Below are 24,455 nucleotides of genomic sequence, written 5' to 3' on the forward strand. Positions count from 1 at the left end.
CTAAATGAGCAAAGTGGGAGGTCAATGTTTTAACCAGAGTTATATGGCCAAGACACGACATGGACTAGGAGCCCCTGGTCTTCTTGCTGGGTGCTTCAGGGGCAAGTCCTAAACTGACTAAAAGTTCAGGTCCCACATTTTGGGAGTTGTCTTCACCTCGCTGGACTCCTGTTGTTTCTGTTCACTCTGGGCTTCTGTGCTCTCATTGATATAGTTCTCAGTTTTCCATTGGTCCGTATCCCAGTCTGCCTGGGACACCTTAACGTCTTGCTGCTCACTGAGAAGCTTCATCAGGAGGCCTGTTCTGGAGATGAGCTTGGCACAGGCCAGTTGCACATGGGTCTCAGAGCAGTCCATTTTCAAGGTCCGGATGACATGCGAAATGAGCCTTCTCACGTCATTGTTGGGGATGAGGGACCGTAGCTGCTGGTTTAGCTGAGTTTCAAATTGATCACCCGGGGATGAGAACAACGGGAAAGGGAAGTGGGTGGGCTTGGAGGGTAAGCCAGTGCCCACCTTCTGGTATTCCCATTGGGTTTCATTGGTTTGTTTAACAGTTGGCATAATGCTGTCTGCAGTGACAGCAGCATCTGCAGTGGAAACATTCTTACTCGCAGTGATTTGAGAGACAGTGTCTTCTGGCTCAGCAGTATTTTCTGTAGGAATATTTTCGTCAAAACCATTTTGTGCAGTAGTGTTTTCTACAGTAGTCTTTTCTGCAGAAGGTTCTGAAGGAGAAAATTCTAGAAAAGGATTTTCCTGAGAAGTCAGTTCTGAAGATGAAAAAGCCTCTCGTGAAGGGGAGTTTATGAGGCTTCTCACTGCAGAGAATGGAGGCCTCTTTGCAAGCATCAGTCTATTGAGTGAACCTTCCTCTCTGAACTTTTGACTCATTTTGACCTTGGGTGTTCTGTGGACCACACGAGGGCGAGTTTTATGAAAGAGGGATTTTTTTCTGGAATGTGAGATTGGTTTAGAAGCCTTCATATTTCTAACTCTGGCATTTGCATCTTCTAAAACAAAAATTGTGTAGCTTAAGTCTTTTGATTTGTTTTTAACCTCAGATAGGGAATTGAGAGCTGTGGCGTCAGAAGGGCTGCCCATGGAGTATTGTTTCAGAAAAGAAGAGACTGCCGTCTTATCTTCCTTTAGGGATGAAGGCTCTGTGTTGAAGGAGTTTCCCACTAACTTCCTGGGCCTCCAGGCCATGTGAAGCGGCTCCAGCTCCCCTGAGGATGGCCTGAGCCTTCTTTCTTTGGCAACGTTCTCCACAAATGGCTGGGCATTCTGCTTCCTCTTGATGCGCTGATCTCCCACTTCCTTGAACTGCCTTTTCTGTATGCCCTTTGGGCCCTTAAGGACCCTGTTTACTCTTAGCAGCCTTTTCCCTCTGCTCTGAATCATTGCTGGGCTGTTTTCCTGGGGTTGGGCAGTTTCTAATTTCTTTTGAAAGATTTGGCGTTTAAATTTGGGACCTAAAAGGTTGGAATGTATAAGCATGGCAATTTTTTCTTTCTTTTTAACCTCATCAATTTTCTCTTGGATTTCTGCATCTAACAAATTTTCCAGAAAATAGAGTCTCTTCAATTTATTTTTATAAGTTGAATTACTGGATTTACGAATAAGAGAAGGGTTCTTTGTGTTATTTTTCAAATGACCCATCTCCTTTTCAGCTCCATCTTGTACACTTGAAAAAAGAAGTTTAATGAATGGTAATAATGTTGATTCTACATCTTCTAGATTTCCCTCTGAGAAATAAGGCAAAATGTAATTTAGTGCGCTGATAACATCACTTTCATCATTAAAGTCTAGCTGCTCGTTCATGAATGCTGACAAACTGACGCCATTTTTGTCTGAGGATGCTTTCTCTGGCACAATGGTCAGCTCAGTGCTCGTGTTCTTCTTCCGGGCTTGTAATACCTTCATGAATGATCCTTCTGCATTCCCTATAGATGCTTCTTCATCTGTCAAAAAAGAAGAGACTGCTTTTGATAATGAAAGACTGATGGGACAGCTTTTTGTCAGCCTACAGCTGTATATCCCAGTCAAATAAATTAGGAATCAGCAAACATTTGAGTGCCATGTAGAGAGGAGAAAAATAAACCCAAATTTAAACCTACGATTGGCAACAACAAAAGGAGAAAAAGTGGTTCTCTACTCAGAACATTCCATGGTATGAAATATAGTAACTATAGTTAGGATTAGGCCATTGGTCCCCAAGGGCCAACTGCCCGGTCCTCAAGAAAAGCCATGGCTGGAAGACAAATATTTCCCCGCTCAGCTAGACCCCCTGCAGATCTTCTGTGACTCCTCATGTTCATATGCCCCATTCCATCCCGCCTCAGATGCAGAGGGAGCGTGAGGCTTCCTCTCTCCACCTCTTCAGTGTGCTCGTGTTCTGGCTACTATCACAGACGACCACAACACCATCCACAGCTAAAAGGTCCTGGTCTGAACACGCCCTTCTCCACCTACCCTCAGGTTCCTTTGCTTGGGCCTGCTCCCATATATCCTAGCCCCTGTAACAGAAGGCTCTATATAGAAAAAAACCGCTATGTCCACCCTGAATCTTTGTTTAAAAGTGGGCGGGGATCTGAGGTGTAGATTAAGAGATTCACCAGACCATATGCCAAGGTGGGAATGTTCAATAAATCAATGGAATAATACTTCAAGTCCTAAAATGCAGAAGGGAAAAAGCAACTTTTGTCAGATGCCTACTTTGCTTTCATTTCATTTCATTTCTAATACTTCCAGCTTTACCTGTGGAACCAGCCAAAGGTTTTCACTGCATGAAGTTCAAGTGTACCATTGTGCAGCTGGGCTTCTTTTCCAGAAAAATTAAAAGTATTTTTGGTGGTGGTGGTGAGAGTCAGAGGATGAGGTAAAGGTGATGAGAGAGGAGGAGGAGGTGCTTGTGGAGAGCCCGAAACTGGGGACAGGAGACCTGGGTACCAGCCTACAGCACCTAACACCTCTGATCTTGTTTTTCCTCACCTGTAAAAGGAGATTAAAAATGCCTGTTCTGCCCACCTCTAGGGGATAGGGGAGTAATATAATTGGTAAAAAAAAAAAAATGTTTTGAAAAATAAGCAACACTGTCTTTATATAAGTAGCAAAGTGTTCTTATTTATGATGTGCCCTAGATCACTGATAGAGACCTGTATTCAAGCTCTCTGGGCATGAAAGCACATTTTGTAAGTCATCAAGTTGGTGCCAATACATCTAATATACAGAAAAATACTTAAAAACACCTGAGTGTTTTGTGGATGGAGAAGAATGAGATTCATGGTAAGTTCAGAGTTGGACAGTCTAAGAATCGAACAGCCCTCCCATCCATGAGAAAGGCCAGGTAGCAGCTTCTGGTTATGGAACCAGAAACTCTCAGGCTCCAAATAAAACTTTTATAAAATAGCATCACCTGTGCTCTTTTATAAAATTGCAAAAGCAAACAAAATAAACAAAAATCTATCTACATCTGTCCTATAAGACAAAGGGCACTTGAGACCTAATGCATATAAAATCAGTTTACAAACTGTGATGCACTATATGAGTAAGTCCTCATCTGGGGGTAAGGTACCAAGCAGAGAGCACCACACACAATATGTAGCCATTAATGTTAATTTCCTCCCCCTTTTCATTCCTTTCTCTTGTTCTTTTCTATTAGCTTGATAATGTAACTGAGAATCTGACTTTTAGCAAAGGAGTAATTCTTAGAAATTTAGGGAGTTGAATTCGATTGAGCGAATAAAAATAGAGCAATTACATCATTAGTTAAAATATTTATCATCATTGATTAAAAATAAAAATTAAAACATAAAATAAAAATTTACACATTTATCATCAAGCAGTGCAGACTCACCACAACGTGTGGTGTTCGTCAGACACTCGCTGTCACAATGTAGCTTGACTGTCTTGCAGACCACCTCAATGTTATTTTTAAATTGGCAGAGGCAGCAGGCCATACGGCTAGGTAAGACCCTATAAATGGAAACACAGATAAGTAAATTAGTGGTCAAGGAGTTACTGAGTATGTAGAAGAGGCAGGCCAAGGCCACCACAGGGCTCTGCAAAAAAAGGAGTTCTTGGGACATATGGCCTGAACAATCGGGTAGGGACCAGTTGGTCAACTGCTGTTCTTGAATATTATAATAAACAGAGAGGAAGACAGAAGTATCCAACAGAAGAGCCAGGACAGCAGTGGGTATGGTATGCCTAGAATAAAGGCAACAGGGCTTAGAATTGGGTGACATTGATCTGCAGTTTAATTCAGAATGATCTCCCAACCCAAAAGTCTCACTTAGGGTTGAGAGTGCACAGGAAGAGGGTAGACTTCTAAGAAGAGTCTGAGTAAGTCCCCAACTTCTGGAGTCTCTTTCTTAATTCCTAGTTGAGAGAGGTAAATATATCAGAAATATATATTAGAAATTACTCTGGGAATAGAAAACATCGTGTGGTTAAACAATAACAGAGATCACATTGGCCAACTCTGGACTATCTGAACATTCAAAAGAATAACAATGATAATAAGGCATAAAACAATTAATTTAAAGAAGAACCCGTGAGTTCACAATGATACTCAAAAAGAAAAGAGTGGGGCGCTCTGCTTCATAGAATGATGCCAGCATATAACTGTACAAAGAGACATGAAGAAACTTTCTGAGTTGATGGACATTTTGAATTTGGTGATGGCTTTATGGTGTTTACATATATTGACACAGATTACTGTATGTCAATTATACCTCAAAAAGCTGTTAAAAATAAATGATATAATTGAGACAATTGGGAAATTTGAATATCAACTCTTTATTAGACAATATTATTGTACAGGAATTTAATTTCTTCAGTGTTAATAGTGTTGTAATTACATAGGAAAATGATTTTGAATATTGGAGAGAAGGCATCTAGCTGACGAGGGAGGGATCAGCTGTGGTAGACGCTATGGGAGGTTGAGGAAGATGAGGCTAAAGCAGTGACCAACAGATGTGACAATGTGGGGAAGACGGTCATTTGTCAGCTGACCTGACAAAAATGGTTGGATCAGAGTGCTAAATGCAATGCCCTTTCCCATCCTAATCTCATGTCATCCCTTCAAGTAGCCTTAGCATATTTCTATGTAGCCTTAGCAAGTTTCTACTAGCTTGCCATATTGGAGGGGGGATGGCAAAATTTAAAGTGCAGTAAGTTGTGTAATAAACTGTCACAAAAGGGCCCTACAGAGATATTTTTTAAAACTGCAAAAAGAATGAAACTTGACCCTCACCTCACACCATACATAAAAATTAACTCAGAATGGATCATAGACCTAAATGTAACTATACAACTTCTGGAAGAAAACATAGGAGAAAATCTTTGTGATTTTGGATTAGGCAATGAGTTCTCAAAGATTTCTTAGATAAGACACAAAAAGCACAAACTACATAAGAAAAAATTTCTAAATTAGGGTTCATCAAAAGTTAAATATTAAAAACTTCTGGTCTTCAGAGATACTTTTAATAGAATGAAGACAAGCCACAACCTGGGAGAAGATATTTACTAAACACATATCTGAGACAAAGGACTTTTTCCAGAATACGTAAAGTGCTCTTAAAACTCAATAAGATAAATATCCAATTAAAAAATAGATTTGAACAGACACTTCATTAAAAAAGACATTTGCACATGAATAGGCACTCAACATCATTAGCTATTAGATGAGATTGGGCGCATTCAGGTTGATATGGCCTTAGACTCATCAGCTGTTAGAGAAGTGCAAATTTAACCACAGTGAGATACAACTATATACCTACTAGAAAGGCTAAAACTTTTTGAAAACTGAAATATAAGGGTCAAGTGAAGCTATGGAGCAACCACAACTCTCATACACTGCTGGTGGGAATGCAGAAGGGTACAGCCACTTTAGAAAACAGTTTAGCAGTTTCTTAAAAAGTTAAATATGCACTTAGCATATGACGTAGCAATCCCACCCTTAGGTATTCTACTCCAAAGGAATGAAAACATATGTTCATACAAAGAGCTGCATGTGAGTGTTTTTAGCGGCTTTATTTATAATAGGCAAAAAATTAGAAACAACTCAAATGTCCATTAACAGATGAATGCATAAACAAACTGGTATATCCACACAGTTGGAATATTACTCAGCAATAAAAAGGAATGAACTACTGACAGGTGCAACAACACGGATGAGTCTCAAAAGGATTACGCAAAGTAAAAGAAGCCAAACACAAAGCCTACATTCTATATGATTTCATTTACATGATATTCTGAAAAAGGTAAAACTGTAGGGACAAAAGGGATCAAAGACTTGAAGATACGTCCTGAAACTATAAACCTCCTGGAGGATAATACTGGTAGTACACTCTTTGACACTGAACTGAAAAGGATCTTTTCAAATACCATGTCCTCTCAGACAAGGGAAACAAAAGAAAAAATAAACAAGTGGGAATTCATCAGACTAAAGAGCTTCTGCAAGGCAAAAGAAACTAGGATCAAAGCAAAAAGACAACCCACCAGTTGGGAGAAAATATTTGCAAATCATATATCTGACAAGAGGGTAATCTACATAATATATAAGGAACTCACACAACTGAATAAGAAATCAAACAACCCGATCAAAAAGTGGGCAGAGGAGATGAACAGACGTTTTTCCAAAGAAGATATACAGATGGCAAATAAACACATGAAAAGATGCTCAACATCACTAATCATCAGGGGAATGCAAATCAAAACCACACTAAGATACCATCTTACATCTGTTAAAATGGCTATAATCACTAAGACTAAAAATAACAAATGTTGGAGAGGGTGTAGAGAAAAGGGAACCCTCATACACTGCTGGTGGGAACGCAAACTGGCGCAGCCACTATGGAGATTCCTCAAAAAACTAAAAATAGAACTACCATATGACCCTGCCCTCCAAATACTGGGTATCTACCCAAACAATTTGAAATCAATAATCCAAAGTAACATATGCACCCCTATGTTCATAGAAGCACTATTTACAATAGCCAAGACATGGAAGCAACCCAAGTGCCCACTGACCGATGATTGGATAAAGAAGATGTGGTGTATATATACAATGGAATACTATTCAGCCAGAAAAAAAGACAAATTCATCCCATCTGCAATAACATGGAAGGACCTAGAGGGAATTATGCTAAGCGAAATAAGTTAGTCTGAGAAAGACAAACACCAGATGATTTCACTCATATGTGGAATACAAACAAGCACTTGGACAAAGAAAACCGTTCAGTAGTTACCAGGGGAAGGGGGGGGGGGTGGGCACAGGGGGTGAAGGGGAGCACTTATGTGGTGACAGTCAAGAAATAATGTACAACTGAGATCTCACATTGATGTAAACTCTTATGAACTCAATAAAAAAATTTTTAAACATTATGAAAAAAAATCAGATTGGTGGTTGCCAGGGGCTGGTGGTGAGAGAGAGGACTGACCGCAAAGGGATATGAGGGGCCTTTTTGGGGTGACAGAAGTGTTCTATATCTCAAATGTCATGGTGGTGGTTACATAACCATACACTTGTCAAAGCTCACCGAACTGTACACTTAAAAAGAGTGAATTTTATTAAATGAAAATTATACCTCAATAAACTTGATTTAAGGCAATAAAACAAATCTAAAAAAACAACTAAGTGAAAATAAGTATAAGAAAAATCAACTTACAGTTTTTCCAATTCAAGGGTCATCATGAGGATGCTCTCAATGGTTGCAAGTGACACTTGTGTTGTTCCCATGTCTCTGAAGGAGAAGCCCAAAGATGCATGATATGAACCCAAAGACAAAAATTCTATACTTAAAAAGATACTTAATGACATGTGATTCCTTCAATTCTGCCTTCTCTGTCAAGCTAGCTCAAGAGTCTACTTACCATAGATGATAATTCCAGAGAGCTCTTATTGAAGAAATTTAAATTTATTTGCATTATCAAATTAATGGCCTTGGTGCTGAACAGTACAATCTTTTTTTTACCATTATCCCACCTCTCATTCTCAATTGCAGCCACCTTTCTTGACTACTCTTTAAAAAACATAACGTACACGTTATTCCTCATTGCTTTCTGGGATAAATGATATTTCTACGTGGATCTATATGTTCCATAGCTGTAGGTGTGCTTCAACACTGTCTTGCCGATATATATATATTCTTTCTTAATCCTTTTCTTTGTCAATAACTCTTATTTCAATAACCCAGTTAAAATTTAAATTATAACTTTTTACAAGAATGCAAAATACTTAATCTTTGGTGAAGGTAAAAAAGAGCAGAAATCATCTCATTAGCCATGAGATTGTTGCAATACTTACAAATACTTTAATGCTGGCAATTTAAAAAGATAAGAATCTTCAACAGTTGTCAGAGGATTACGACTGAGAATTCTGAAAAATGCAATGGAATTAAAATTATCTGCATTTTCAATAGCTGCCATGAAAGTTTATATTCATTTTTTTGGTATGGAACTTGAAGGTAAAAAAAAAAATCATTTTCTGTCTTTACCTATAAATCACCCTCAGAATCCATAAAGCACTCTTCCTTTGGGAACTACCCAAGTCTCTAGATGATAAAGTGGAGAAGAAAAAGAGAAAAAAAATAGAAGAAAAGTGGATAGCAAAGAAAAACTATGTCAAAGAACTTTCCAGGCTGAAAACCCTTGAAGTGACTATGCTGGTAGGAAGCCCTTGCTCTGTAGGAAATACTATTTCTAGTGTCCTCCACACTTCAAGATGCTTTTCTTTCATCTCTAGAAATTTTTAAAATTCCGTGATTTAAACTACCCAGTTAAAGACAAAAATAGGATCAATTTCTTGGAGCCAAAGAAGGGGGATCAATCTAAGAGGAACTGGTGAAAGCCATACTCCCTCCCATCACACATTCATGTATTCCTGTATCACAGCCTTTGTTACATTGTATATAATCACCTGTCTGCTTCAGGGCAGGGACCACACTTTGTCATTGTCATCCCTGTGCCTGACATAGTACCTGATACTTCCTAGGTATTTAATAAATGTTTGTTGAATAAATAAATAACATTTTGTTTACATATCAATAAAGTGAACAAATTCATTTTTTGACACAAATTTTTATTCCAAAATGCTGGAATAGATTTTCTTCTTAATTCTTTAAAACAAACAAGTGAACAAACAAGAAACAGGAAGAAAGAAAAGAAAATCTGCCTTTAGTTTAACTCTACTCAAGAATCATTAGTATACTTTTGCAAAATATTATAAAGATAATTTTCACAACTAATATCTATTGTGCTGCCAGGCATCTGTGATCAGCATTTCACATTTAATCCTCACGATAACCTTATACATTAGATAATGTTATTACTCTATTTTACAAATGAGGAAAGTGAGGCACAGAGAGGTTATATAACTTGTCCTAGGTCATCAAGCTACTAAGAAGCAGAGCTGGAATTTGAACTCAGTTCTGACTCCAAAGACTGTGTTTAACCTGTATGAAGAAAAGGGGTTTAAAATAGCTGTTACTTTATCTTAATTTTGAGAGCACTAAATATAGAAATACCTTTTCAAACTTCATCATCGAACTTCATCCCATTTGGGAGAGCCTCTATGAAAATTACATTTTCTTTGTATTCCTTTTCCTAATTATCTCTCATGATTAAATACTTAGTGAGCCTATGGTCATTGAGACTTTACAGATTTAAAACCATGTTGTAGGCAACTCAGTGCAAATGGTGGAGTGAGGACACCTGAAAATTCACCCTTCCATAAAAGCAACAGAAAAACTGGCAACAATTGTCAGAATCACCTTTTCCAGAACTCTGGAAATTTAACCAGTGGGCTTGCGGCAACCCAGGGGACATTTACTCAAGAAAAACTGATTAATTTCTGTAAGATCAGTGAGATCTGTGTTGCTTTAACTTGTCCTAGGCCTGTGTTCTCCCTCCCAGTGGTAGCCTTGAAAAAGTCCACATCCCTGGTACAAGAAGGAGCAGAGTGGAGCTGGAGCGCCTCCAAAGCCTCTTTCCCAAAAAACTGCCATGATTTTACTGTCTGGTGGTACCTGGGAAGACCTCACTTGAAAGGCTTGTCTTTGACCTGACTGAGAGCTGCCTGGTGCTAGCCCCTCCTCAGGGGGCATTTTTGAAAAAACAATTGCAGGTAAATGTTTTAACATGGCAGCTGCATGAGACAATGGAGAACAACTAAGGCTAAAAATAGCCTAACCAAAAACTTAAAAAGAAAAGCTGAGGAATGAGATGTCCTTAGAGACTCTGAACTGCTCCACCATATTCCTGGGAAACTGGAAGACCATGAGACATATTCCTGGGAATCTAGAAAAAAAACTATCAGCGCTAATAAATGAGTTCAGCAAGGTGACAGGATACAAGATCAACATGCAAAAATCAGCTATGTTTCTATACACTAGCAATGAGTAATCTAAAAATTAAGAAAGCAATTCCATGTATAACAGCAACAAAAAGAGCAAAATGCTTAGAAAAAATTTTAACCAAACAAGTGTAAAACTCATACACTGAAAGCTACAAAATATTGTTGAAAGAAATTAAACAAGATCTAAATAAATGGAAAGATCTGCCATGTTCATGGATCAGAAGACAATATTGTTAAAATGGCACTACTCCCCAAATAGATCTATAGCTTCAGCACAATCCATATCAAATTCTCCACTGACTTCTTTCCAGAAACTGGCAAGCTAATTCTAAAATTCATATGACAATTCACGGGACTCAGAATAGCCAAAATACTCTTAATAAAGAAGGACAAAGAGCGGGGACTCACTCGTCCTAGTTTCAAAACCCAATTCAAAGCTACAGCAATCACAGTGTGGCACTGACACATATAAACACAGACATGAATCAATGGAACAGAATTGACAGTCCAGAAATAAACCTTCACATTTACAGTCTATTGACTTTCAACAAGGGTGCCAAAACAATTCAATGTGGAAACAACAGTATTATCAGATGGTGCTGGGACACTTGTATATCCATAAGCAAAATAATGAAGTTGGACTCCTACACTTGACATCATATATAAAAATTAAAGTGAAATGGATCAAATACCTGAATGTAAGAGTTCTTTATATATTCTGGATATTCTGGATACTAGACCTTTATCAGATGTATATTTTGCAAATGTTTTCTCCCATTTTATGAATTGTCTTTCACTTTCTTATTAGTGTCCTTTGAAGCACAAAAGTTTTTAATTTTTATAAAGTCCAATTTATCTATTTTCCCTTTGGTTGTTTATGCTTTTGATGTCACATCTAAGAAACCATTGCCTAATCCAAGGTCATAAAGATTTATTCCTATATTGTCTTCTAAGAAATAGAAGTTTTGGCAGTTCCTCAAAAAAGTTAAACATAGAGTTACCATGTGACCCAGCAATTCCACTGTGAGGTATGCACCCAAGAAAATTAAAAACATGTCTACAGAAAAACTTGTACGTGAATGTTCATAGCAGCATTATTCTTAACAACCAAAAAATGGAAACAACTCAAATGTCCATTAACTGATGAATGGATGAACAAAATGTGGTATATCTATATAACAGAATATTATTCAGCCTTAAAAAGGAATGGAGTACTGATACATGCTACAACATGGATGAACCTTGAAAACAACATGCTGTGTGAAAGCCAGGCACACAAAAGGCTACATATTGTGTTTCATTTATATGAAATGTCCAGAATAGGCAAATCTGTATGGACAGAAAGAAAGTAGTAGTTGCCAGGGCCTGGGAGAAGGGGGATGGAGGGAGTCACAGCTAACAGGCACAGCATTTCTTCTTGGGAATTATGTCCTGGAATTAGACAGTGGTGATTGTTCTACAACCCTGTATATATACTAAACACCATCGAATCACATACTTTATAATGTTACATTTTATGTTATGTGGATTATAGCTCAATTAAAGAAAAAGAACCATGTTGTAATATATAGAGCACCAGTTGCCAGAAGACCAAACATGTTGCTGGATGGAGAAAAGAGGGGCGAAGACTCCGACTCTTCCGTGACCAAGGTCAGAGGGAGGCAGTGGCGAGGCTGGGAGCCACGCAGTATGTTCTTGCCGTGGGAACTCCCCTATTCTTCCTATTCTAGCCCATTCTTCTAGATCTTTTTAGTACCATTAACTTGTTTGATTCGTACCACGAGTTAATATTTAGTAAGATACTGTTATGAAGAGAAAGACTATGAGTGTCACATGTCTGGTTAAGCACAGTTCCTCAAACTTTGAGGCTCTGAATATTCCTTGCTTTGAAAAAAATTTCTTTGGCATTACAAAAAACCTATGAGAGCCGGTGGGCTCTGTGCAAGTAAGCTCCTCCACCTCTGCGTCTTCCCCTGCCCACTTTGCCCCCAGGCAATAAGAAGGACCATAAAGCGACATGCAGCCAAAACAACTTAGCAAAGTTTGTGATCCTCCCTCCAAAATTATCTCAGCTCTCTACTCCTTCACTCTTTCTTAGCAGCTCATCTATGGCCTTGTACCCATCGGCTCAGCATTTCCTCTTAACTAGGCAGCCCTTCTCCAACTGAGATTAATATCCTTGCCTTTATCCCTAGCGAAATCCAAATACAGGGCCACCCTAAATGATCCTATTTCCTCCTCCTGTCTGCAGGGCAGTCTTTTCTTCACCAAGGTTGTGCCTGGGCAAGGGAGAGAAGGAGTGAGAACTGACTCAACAGCTCAGATCTGGGAGACTCTACAGCAACTGTTTCTCCACAAACCGCAATATGAATGGTTTTAGATTCACAGTGGACATTGCACTAGAGATCGTTTCCATTTTGGTTCAATTCCCTCATTTTACAGAGAAAAGGTGTGTTGACTCATAGTCCATTGCCTTTTTAATATTCATGGGCTTGTCTTTACAGGAGTAAAACATGGCAACAGTTTTTACTAGCCTTAAAGACTGTCTCAAAGTCAAAGTTTAAGAAATATTGTTTAAAATGATTTAAAAAATATCTTATTTGAAGAGGAAAACAAATATTTTTGCATAAGCTTTTTGCTGTAGAATAATGGGACAGATTCAAGGTAGTTCCCCAAAAAAGGGAATATTTCTTACCAGTTTTTTTTTTTTTCCTCCAAATTCTTCTATACAGGTCCAGATAGATGGGCTACGTTTCCTTTCTATTAACAGAGGCGACAGAGAAGAAGTGGGGACTGAAGCATGTCATCACTGTCCTGAATGTACTGTAATCCTAACAGCTTTAGCTGAAAAAATGTTCAAAGCAGGCAGTGAAAATAAATTTAAAATAAGACAAACTCCCAAACTGTCTAAGCTAGAATCCCAAGGATGGCAGGGAAAACTGGTTCCTTGGAGGAAGGTAGTCAAAGAAATAAGCAGAGAGACCTAAATCCTGTTGCACTATGTTCAAAGTACTTGGGGATGGAGCAACCTCTTTCCTTTATTCAGGTGCAAGATCCACGAGCCATGAGAACACGACTCCCAACGTGAAGCTCCTCAGTACAATACCTCTAACTGCGTCACGTAAACACTTTCTCAGGGGGCGAAGTCTAAAGAATTTGAAATGGTGAATCTATATTTTAATCAAAGTTCTGAGAATAGCCTTGAAAAGTCCCTGGCAGTGAGGAACAGTGGAAGAAGCAAGGGCCCTGGAATCAGGCAGACCTAGGTTTGAAGTCTGGCTATCGCTTTCTGGTGAAGTGACTTGAGCCATGAACATCTCTGAGTCCTACTTAGTCCCATTTACTTCATAAAGCAGTTTGAGGACTAAATAAAAGAGCACATGCAAAGCACCTGGCATAAGGCTGGGCAGAGAGCAGGTGCTCAGCAGTAATGAGGTCACATCTGCCCAGGACAGTGAGCAGAAACCCTGGGGATGCCCAGAGGTGGCACGGCCAGCAGCACCAGAAGAGGGCATTTTCACAGGGAAAAGGATCTCTCTGTTCTAGAGGGTCTATTTAAGTTAGAAACCAACTTCCAGATACAATGCACAAAAAGCCAAGCTGTCATCATCCAGTTCCTATTATAAGGGAACGCAGAGCTGCTTAGAAAATTACTCGAAAAATCTCGTAAGCAGTTTTGCCATTTATTAATAGTGTGAACCTAGGCAAGTTATCCAATGTCTCTGAGTTTCAATTTCCTCATCCCCAAAATGAGGATAATAATATCTACATCACAAGAGTTGCTGGGAAAATGAAAATGAGATATAGAGTGAGGTAACATGTACTGAGCATTTACCATGTGCCAAGAACTAGTCTAAGAGCTGTAGCCATGCTATCTTACCTGTATAAGTACAAGCACTTAGTATAGTGTCTGGGACACACTAATAAACATACTATTAAAGAAATGTAGGGATTAAAGAAATATTATGGGGCAGGAGAAAAACAACTATGTTTCCGAGAGAAGGAAGATACCTTGTTATACAGCTGGGAAGAGTAAGATGTGGCTGGGAGAAGAAGAGGACAGCAGTTGCTGGGTGTGACAACCTCAAAACTTCTGAACTATTACAAATAAAACAGATACCCTTAATTACCCCAACGGACAGACCTGAGTAGTTGTTTTCATCTTTAATGTTTATGCCTTTCTCAATCTGAGAAAAAGCTGCCAGGCTTCCAGCACATACCAAAAAGTGATGACAAAAGCTTGAAGTGTGTAAACTTCTGTGTGTCCACAGCTATCTAGAGGAAACCGATGCTAGCTGACTGCGGGAGCATTAGGGCGGCTCTGTGACCACGGCTCAGTCTGCCTTCATGGTGAGGCCCCACCTATCTCACTGATATTCTTAACAGTGGGGTAAATACTTCAGCAGGAACAAGGTTTGGATTTTCCTCTCATTCTCTCTTAGTGCTTGTGTTCTTGGCACAATACTGATGTACCACAGACAAGCCAGCATGTGAACGTGCTCTACCTGAATGAGGTACAGCCTTTCGACACGTACAGTCCTTCATTCTCTGAAGTCATGGAACTTATATTGTTAGAACCAGCAAAGTGACTAAAAGAACTTTTTAAAATAAGCCGGCAGTCTGGACCTGTGTAGGTGAAGGAAGGAGAAGCACTTTAAAGTCAGGGAAAAAAAAAGTATACTTAATACTTATGATTATCAACCACTGCTGGTTTTCCATAATATATTTCATTCCTGATTTTATCAGAAAGAGATATGATTATTACTACCATTCAAAAAAGCGGTACTTTATCAATCAGCTCTTGGCACATCTTTGGGGTGGATTTCGGATTCAAAATAGATCCTTTACCATGCTGCTAACTTGTTCACTCGTGTTTGTCAATAACACAGAGGCTTCAGTCAAGAAACTTATTGAGTTGTAATTACCTGAAACCCGGGGGTGAATCAAGGTTTTGTGGGACCTAAACCTCATCTACCTTGGGAAGTCTGTCTAATAAAAACACACAAAATTATGAATACAAAAATTGCTAAGGCCCCTCCCAAGGCCTTGGAAGGGGCCTATGAAAGCGAGGAGCCCTGAGGCTTAAGCTTCATTCAATTCATGATAAATCCGCCTCACCTGGGGCCTTTTTACAAACTTATGTAACACAGGGAAAAATACTGTCTCAACTTATAAACACCCCAGTAATGTCACATAGGTAATAAAACGACAACTCGAGAGGTGGCATCTGCCCTTGGCAACTTGCTTTTGGAAAGAGATGCAGTAAAGTTTACATCTCACTATGGGAAATGTTTCCTGAAGCAAATCAGCTCTGTCTATTAGAACAAAGAAGGAGGGGCCGCTCCGTGGCCGAGAGGTTAAGTTCGCGCGCTCTGCTGCTGCGGCCAAGGGTTCGGATCCTGGGCGCGGACATGGTGCAGCTCGTCAGGCCACGTGGAGGCGGCGTCCCACATCCCACAACTAGAAGGACCTGCAACTAAGATATACAACTATGTACAGAGGGGGTTTAGGGGAGATAAAGTAGAAAAAAAAAAAAAAGATTGGCAACAGTTGTTAGCCCAGGTGCCAATCCTTAAAAAAAAAAGAACAAAGAAGGAGTGCAGCCCCCAACACAGGCTCACTATATTGTGACAATCTTTCGACAGTAACTGTGAGTTAGTTTTAGGAGGACAGCTCTATTCAAATCACAAGATATGAGTATTAACTTATTTCCAACACCAGCTAGCTCTAATTGTTTCATTACCTTTTTCTGTCATTTTAAGATGAGCACAGAAACTCAACATAAACCAGCCGGTGCCTCCTCCATTATGAATCTTTTCTAACTCACCACCCGTTCCCTACTTCGTCACCCTCTACCTCATTACCCTGCTGCATACATGCTAGCATGGCTCTTGTATGTTTTCCCAACAATGTCCATCTTCCTCCTTCTAGTCTGAAAGTTTCTTGGGGACAAAGTCCCTGTCCTATTCTTCTTTGTACCCCCAGCACTTAGTACGGTCCTGACACACAGTGGGTATGGCACTTGGTGAGTGTTTTTGAGTGAATTCATTAATTTTATCAACTGTGATTCCACAGTTTTTTCCCCGTGTGGCCTACCTACCTATAGTGAGACAGATTCTTACACGGGACTCTCAGCGTCATAAAATGCTTGGTAAAGGTGGTGCGTTTAAGACATTGTATTGACGCCACTAAAACCTCTTGGTGGAGGGACCTAATGAGTCTGCTCTTTGGTGCGCTGGCAAAAGAAAAACTGACCCTTAGTGTCCTTTTCCCAAGTTAGGTATCGGCAAATTCATGAGCGGAGACGGGAGGCCGAAACAGATGGGCATCTGTAGGAACTGTGAAATCAGCTCCAGACACACCCTGAACATCTTCATCCAACCCGAAATGAACTGTGTGAAACTGGATTTCTGACCCACGAGACAGGTAAGACAGGCTTTTCCAAAGTCATGTTCAGAGGACGATCTTCACCTTGAGTCTAAAATCCCCTTCAGCCCACTGAACCTAACCACCAGGATTTGCTTGTGTCACAGAGAAGTCACAGAATTTTCAAGCTGAAAGGGAATAAAACCCATACTTCTTATTGAAGAGTAGTCAGGAAAGAAAGGATATGGAATTAGGCTATAGCAATGTATTTCCTTTATGAATATTTTTCACACTACAGCTTAACACATCTTTTTCCATACCGCAAAGGTTCCTAAAGCCGACAGGTAATTCAGTTCAGAGGTATGTACTTTTTAAAATATTATGTTCTGGGTGACCGGGGAGAGAAGTGCCCCATGCAGGTTTTCAGGGATTCTTTCTGTTTTACCATTTAAAAGAAGCTGATGGCTGAGGAAGCACCCACATGTTTTGCTCCCTGGAGAACTTAGTGCTGAATTTAATTCTCTGCAGCTCTCTGTTGCATACATGTAAGCAGTTGGGAACTTTGCATGTGAGCAGGAATCAAAGTTAAATTCAAAAGTGCAATTTCAAGGACCATTCCCATATCAGACAGAGCAGCGCCATTGGGAATCCCATGACAGTGCTAATTTGAGTGTTATTTGCTTGATGCCTTTTATCGCCCATGCCAGAGTCTGGTACTAAGGAAGCAGTGTGCCACACGTGAGTTAGCCAAGTCTCTCAGCCTCTTTGTACCATAGTTTCCTCATTTGGAAAAAAATCAATGGATCCTAAGACGTACTCGTCAGAGGTCATCCTGGGCTTACACCCAGCTAGCCAATAACTGTATGATGTTTTTACACATAGTTTTTTACATGTATTCATCTTCTACTTCACTTACAACTTGTGTAAAAACTGCATTCCATGCCAGGCCTGAAACGTTCCAAAGCTCAGTTCTGTGAGTAAATTGCAACCAAGATTTCTACAAAAAAAGACACAAGCAAAAGAAGAAGAGAAAAAGATAGTCTTTCAGAACTTTTATCCTTTGGCAGTGATTCTAATTTATGTATGATGAATTGTAACCTCAATTCTTCCTCCATATTAGAAATCTCCCTGTGGATTTTTTGCTTATAATTTATACTTTCATGTTTCTACATGTGGTGCATTAAACACAAAATAGTAAGTGCTCAATAAATACTTGTGTTACGTGAACTTTATTTCCCTAGAAAAAGATTTCACGACTTCAACACTATTGACATTATGGACTGGATAATTCTTTGTTATGGGGGGCTGTCCTGTGCATCGCAGGATGTTGAGGAGCCTCTCTGGCCTCTGCCTACTAGATGCCAGTAGTGCATCTACAGTTCTGACAACCAAAAATGTCTCCAGATGTTGCCAAATGCACCAGGTGCAAAATTACCCTGGTTGAGAACCACTGTTCTAGAAGGAATCTCTCTGATCTGTGTAATAATTCTCACACTAATCTTTGATAGAGACAAAAAGATTTGCTACATAGTTTTAGTAGCTTTCTACTAGTAAAATTTTAACCATATTTCAAAATGAATAACAAAGAGGTTTACAATTAAGTTTTATAAAAATTCCAAATATAATGAAGTTATATTTGTAACTTACATAAACTGCAAAAAAGGTAGTGGTTCAAATGTACGTCTTTCAATAGATTGTATTTTATTGCAGGATAAATCTCTAGGAAAAGTAAAAGGAAAATATTGCCTCAATTAGCTATTAGATATCTCATTAGTAGGAACAACTAGTAGAGGTTAGAATGGTGATATTGAATAAGGAGCTTCTGTCTAAACTCTAAACCTTAGGAATTGCTATTGGAACCTTCCAGAGCTCCTAACCCTGCCCTCAACTCTCATAAGAGTCTCACCTTCATGATCTTCTTAAATAACATATACAACTATAGATCTTGACAGATTCTGGAGGTAATCATCCCAGAGAGCATAAGAATTGATTAGATGACCTTAGTAGTCTCATCATTTGAGCTCTAGATTATGAGCTCAAAGTTTTCATCTCCATATATATAATTATCACTTCTAATCTTAAAAGGAATATTCTCACAATTACACACCTTCTGGTTTAGTTTGTTTTTCTAGGTCAATTAAATACCAGAAGAAATAAAAGATACTCTTTCACATAACTTGAAAGAAGTTACTCCTCTAATTAATACACAACTTTGAACTAATTCAGAATTATACTTTCTATCATATTAATAGAAATTCATTTTTGGCTTTATATTGCCCTAACACGCCATGAATTTAACTGCTTCAGTTGTACAGTGGTGGGACAACAGAAAACAACATGGTACTGGATTTTTATTTGAAAACACCCACTCTTGACTATAGCTGACTCTCTTATTTCCATTGAATCCAGCTTAGTCCCCCACTTTTCACCTGGATGGGTATACCGGTCTTCTGACTGGTGTTTCCATCTCTAGTCTCTCTCTTTCTAATCCATTCTGCACACAGTCACCAGGTTGACTCTCCAGAAGTGGTTCTCAAATACCAGCATTACTGAGAACTTATTGAAGATACAAATTCTCAGCCTGCCTCTGGATGGACTGATTTAGTAGAACTGTGGGGATGGGGCTTGTGTTTTAACAAGCCCTCCAAGTGATTCTGTTGCAGGTTAAAGCTTATCCTAGAGCACTGCTGTGATGACATGGTAGCCTGGCATGCTATCCTTGGCTTGGCGTTGAAAGCCCTAGGAGATCTTGCTTTAATCTCCTACTCTCCCTACTTGCACTCTACAGGCGCTCAAGCTACGCTCCTGTGTTTTGCCTTTCTCCCACTCTCCTTTTCCAAGCTTACTCTTCCCAAGATGTCTGCCTGATGATATCCAGTGGCCCTTCAAGGTCCTGTTCAAACAGCACTGCTCTTGCAACGTCTTCCCTGATCCAACATGAAGTCTTTTTTCCTTCTGTGCTCCAAAAACAATTTATACCTCTCATTGCCCATTTCTATTTCTCCTTTAGATTAGTTATTTTTGCATTCCATTTCCTCTGAGCATAAACTCCTTGAAAGTATGGACTCAGACTTGCTCACCTGCGTTGTCTACCATGTTTAAGAGATGCATGGACATAAAACAAACTCAAATATTTATAAAATAAACAAACAGCTGGGGAGTGAGTAGAAGGAGGAAAATGACTGTTCTAAAAGGGCTGTAGTTTTATTACTTCCTGGCTCCCTCTTCTGTGCCTCTCCAACACTTTGTCATCCATTTAGTGCTTGTGCATTGTGGTTTGAGCTTATCAATTTATTTTTCCTGTGAGATTATGAGTTACTGGAAGGACAGGAACCCTGTCTTGCCCATCTCTGTGCCTACAATACTAGGCGCCGTGCTTGGCATAGTCTTCTTTAGCTTTCTTAATGATTGGCATTTTTTTAAAAATGAATGAGAATATCTATGCTAACATGAAATAATTAGCTTACAAAGTATTTCATAGTAGAAGTAACGAAGGGCCTAATCCATTGAGCAGTTATCTCATTTGTTTTTCTCCAAACTGTGTAAGGTACCCAAGAAGACCAGTACAAAAGTGGTTGTCCCCCAAGGCTTGGAAGCTTTGACAATTCAAAAGACTATTTTCAGTGTCAAGTGAGGCTCTTCATACCCACTTGCCCTAAGCCTTCCACATTTATAAGACTAATCTACTTGCTAAAGAGCATCATTAATTAGCTTAATATGAATTAATGACATATACAGCTCTGGATGCCATGGACAAAGGATGGAAATTGAGCTTTTACAGCAAAGAACAAAGTATCTCCTTATCTCTAAGTTAACAGAAATACTAGGCAAGCATTTTCTCCTTGACAACAAGGCTGGAGAGATTTTTATTTTGTAGTTAGTAAAGTCAGGGGCATTTCTGATATGCTTATTTAGTGTCAACATTTTTAAATACCACTTAACCATCATTTTAAACATCTTTTTTAAGTATTGGTATAACGATTCCTGCACTGCCATCCTTAACATCAGTCTGTTCTCTTGGTAACTTAATAAGTTCCTGACAACATTGTTTACATAATTCATCTGCTTAGTTAAGTATTTCATATTTAAATGTTAATTTGAGATTAAATTATCAAAAAATTTTGGGTTAATGGCATTCAAATTAATGTAAGTTTTTTTTGTCCTTTAGGTGACAATTTGAGGTTGACTTTAATTCCCCTCATTAAATCAAGTTTTTCAAACTTTTTTGTAAAAACCAGATAGCAAATATTTTAGGCTTTGCAGGCCGCATACAGTCTCTGTTGCATATTCTTCTTTGCTTTTTTCTTTTGCAGCCCTTTAAAAATGTAAGAACTATTCTTAACTTACAGGCTGTATAAAAATGGACCATGGGCCAGATTTGATCTATGGGTCATAAGTGAAATATAAATATAAGCAGATGGTATGTGAGCACTTGGAGCCAGCACTGGTGGTCTAGTGGCTAAGATTCAGTGCTCTCACTGCCGCAGCCTGGGTTCATTTCCCGGTTAGGGAACCACACCACCCGTCTGTCAGTTGTCATATTGTGGCTGCTGTGTGTTGCTGTGATGCTGAAAGCTATGCCACAGGTATTTCAAATACTAGCAGGGTCAGTGGAATCCACTTGATAGCACTAATAATAGCAAATATAAACTCTTATATAACAAGGTTCATATGTGTATCTATAATTGCTCAGACTTCATTATCACTTTTCCTCTATAATGGAAGGGCTTTTTCCTATCTATACCTTGTCTATATAATTAAAAAACAAAAATGCATCCGAGGTATTTAATGCTAGATAGAGATAGGCTGGGGCCCTTCACAGACTTACAGAATTGTAGAATTTTATTGCTGGAAGAAATTATAGAGATTACCTAATTTGAACCCCTTATTTATCTTAGAGATTATGTAACTAAAATCTCAGAAATAAATGTAATTAACTAACTTACAAATATTGGAGGGATAGCAGGCCTTCAAATGAATCCTTATGTAATTCGCTCAAAAAATTTTCACTGAGAATTCTGAAAAATAAAAGGGTTATTTCTGGATCAAAATGCAAAATAACTACAACTATTTACCACATAGGATTAACTCCTATATGTGGGGGAAACCTGGGTAATGGTGCCACTTAAATACCCTATTTCTTATTTAATTTAGGGATGGTGATCTCTGCTCTGTTTTCATTCAGACCTCTCTTCTCGTGTCCTCCTTTATGTCCATCTCTCTCCGTCACACACAAACACACACACACCCCTATCCACTCTTCCCCCCAAATTGTATATTTAATGCCTACTCTCTAGATCACAAAGTCTGTTATAGCCCAACTCTGGGTGGTACCAACATTGGCAGAACGGCCATTTCCTCCTCTCTTTTCCCAAATCTTATTATGGAAGCCTCATACAGAACTATATCAGGGCTGCAAGTGAAGCCATTTGATTTTTTTCCCCCATTAAACAAAAATCTTTGAGGGGCCGGCTCAGTGCCATAGTGGTTAAGTTTGTGTGCCCTGCTTCGGTGGCCTGGGGTTCGCAGGTTTGGATCCCAGGTGCGGACCTACACACTGCTCATCAAGCCATGCTGTCCCATGTACAAAATGGAGGAAGACTGGCACAGATGTTAGCTCAGTGACAATCTTCCCCAAGCAAAAAGAGGAGGATTGGCAACAGATGTTAGCTCGGGGCCAATATTCCTCATACACACACACACAAAATTACTTTTGAGAACTAAAATGTGCATAAGATGCACATAAATGTTCAGTTTAATAATTATAAAGAAAATACCCATGTAACACCAATCATGTCAAGAAAGAACATTGCTAGCATCCCAGAAGACCCCAGTGTGCCCTTTTCCAATCACAACCCTTTCTCTTACTCCCTGGAGGTAACCACTATTCTGACTTTAATAATTCCCTTGCTTTTTCAGTACAGCTTTACCTATTATAGGTCAGCCATAAACAACACAGTTTAGTCTTGCCTCTTCTTGAACTTATATGAAGGAAATCACATGTATTATTTTGTATGTTGCATCTTTCATTCAGCATTATTTTGTAAACAGTATTGTTGCATGTAGCTGAGGTTGGTTCATTTCAATGCCTGGTGTTGCACGTCCAGCTATTTGTGGCTACTGAGTACTTGAAAGTAGCTAATGTGACTGAGGAGCTGAATTTTTAATTTAGCACATTTTAATTACTTAAAATTTAAATTTAAAAACTGATACTCCATGCAATTACTAGAAAACCTTTAAGCATGCTTCCAAAAACTTGGGTATGTGATGTTACTGTTTCAACTGTAAATTTTATGAAATCTAAATACAGATCAAGTATTTCTGATAAAAATTTAGCAAACAAATTGAGATTTCAAAGAGTTAGTATGGAAAAAAGAATGTAAACTCTCTCATTAACCATTTTTATACTTATTACATGTAGAAAGGACAATAGCTTGGATATTTTGAAGACTCAGTATGAAAAAAATGTAGAATATCTTATTAATAATGTATATACCGATTACATGTTGAAATGATAATATTTTGGACATAAGGGTTAAATAAAATATATTAACATTTATTTCAGCTGTTTCATCTTTAAGTGGTTACCAGAAAATTTAAGATTATTTATGTGGCATGCGTTGTTCCTAATGAATAGTATTCCATTATATGACTATACCACATCTTATATATTCATTTGACTGCTGGTGGATACTAAGATTTTTCTAGTTCTTAGTTATTACAAACAATGCTGCTTTGAAGATTCTTGTACTTTATCCTGACATAAACGTGCCTGACTTTCTCTTGGATATTATAGGGGCACAAAATTGTTTTCCTAAGAAATTGTGCTATTTCAAGTTGGCAGACTGAAACATGCCAAGTCTCCACCCTTCCACCAAAATCCCTAAGAATGACAGAAATGAGATAATGTAAAAGTCACAACCTTAGCTCAAAGCGTGGGAGCAGCTCCACAAATGCTCCCCCACAAGAAATGCCCTGGGTTACCCACAGGGGGAATAGTTGGGATGCTGCAGGAGAAGGAGCCTGCAGCGTGCTGCCGTATCTTTCCTCCTTGGACCAGACAGCAAAGGTGGTCTTCCTCCAGGAATGCATCTGGTGTTAGAAAGGGGGCAAGGTCCCAGACCCTGGAGGAAGGCATGCACTCCCTGACTAGCCCCCAGAAAGCACCTCCCACCTCTTCCTTATTTTCAGGGGAATCCTTTAGCCCCAGAAGCTCATTTCACCTGTTCCCTGGGGCCGAAGAACAGAAGCAGTAGAATCTCAACTGCAAAGATGATTCGCATTAGGGAATGACCACACAACGTGAGAAAGCCAGCTCCAATAAGGACAGAAAACAAAAACAAATGTAAGACCTTACAGCCAAAGAATCAGAGTTAACAGAGAAAGCATAAGAGGACTTTAGAATAACATAATTAACATCCTCAGACAGATGTAAGCAGATAGTACATCCAGTGAAAAGAATTAACTCAAGATTATATGAATGAAAAGCGTTATCATTAATTTTAAAAAGTCACTATATGAGCAGTAGAAATTACAGTTGAAGTATTAGAAAACTGAGAGATCTGGCCAATGATTTCTCCAGAATGCAGAATGAAGGGAACAGGAATGACCCACAGACAAGCCTGACAGCTGGGTCTGCCCAAAGAATGTTAAGGCCTTTGCTTCACCTAGTCTCACAGTAAAGACTAGGAACACACTTGGTGGGGGGGGGGGGGGGGGGGGGGGG

General features: G+C 39.0%; 1 protein-coding gene across 1 annotated transcript in view; it reads right to left on the reverse strand.

Annotated features, from left to right (window-relative positions):
• Window positions 1-24,455, reverse strand: part of LOC124246404 (leucine-rich repeat-containing protein 37A2-like) — a 38,308-nt gene that overhangs the window by 6,302 nt on the left and 7,551 nt on the right. The window contains exons 3-6 of the mRNA XM_046674491.1: window positions 8,315-8,386; window positions 7,677-7,751; window positions 3,860-3,978; window positions 157-1,964 (exon numbers count right to left, since the gene is read on the reverse strand). Of these exons, the coding sequence (XP_046530447.1) occupies window positions 157-1,964; window positions 3,860-3,978; window positions 7,677-7,751; window positions 8,315-8,386 (2,074 nt within the window). The remainder of the gene's footprint in view (window positions 1-156; window positions 1,965-3,859; window positions 3,979-7,676; window positions 7,752-8,314; window positions 8,387-24,455) is intronic.

Source organism: Equus quagga, chromosome 11 (assembly GCF_021613505.1).
Source record: "Equus quagga isolate Etosha38 chromosome 11, UCLA_HA_Equagga_1.0, whole genome shotgun sequence".
Lineage (NCBI taxonomy): Eukaryota > Metazoa > Chordata > Mammalia > Perissodactyla > Equidae > Equus > Equus quagga.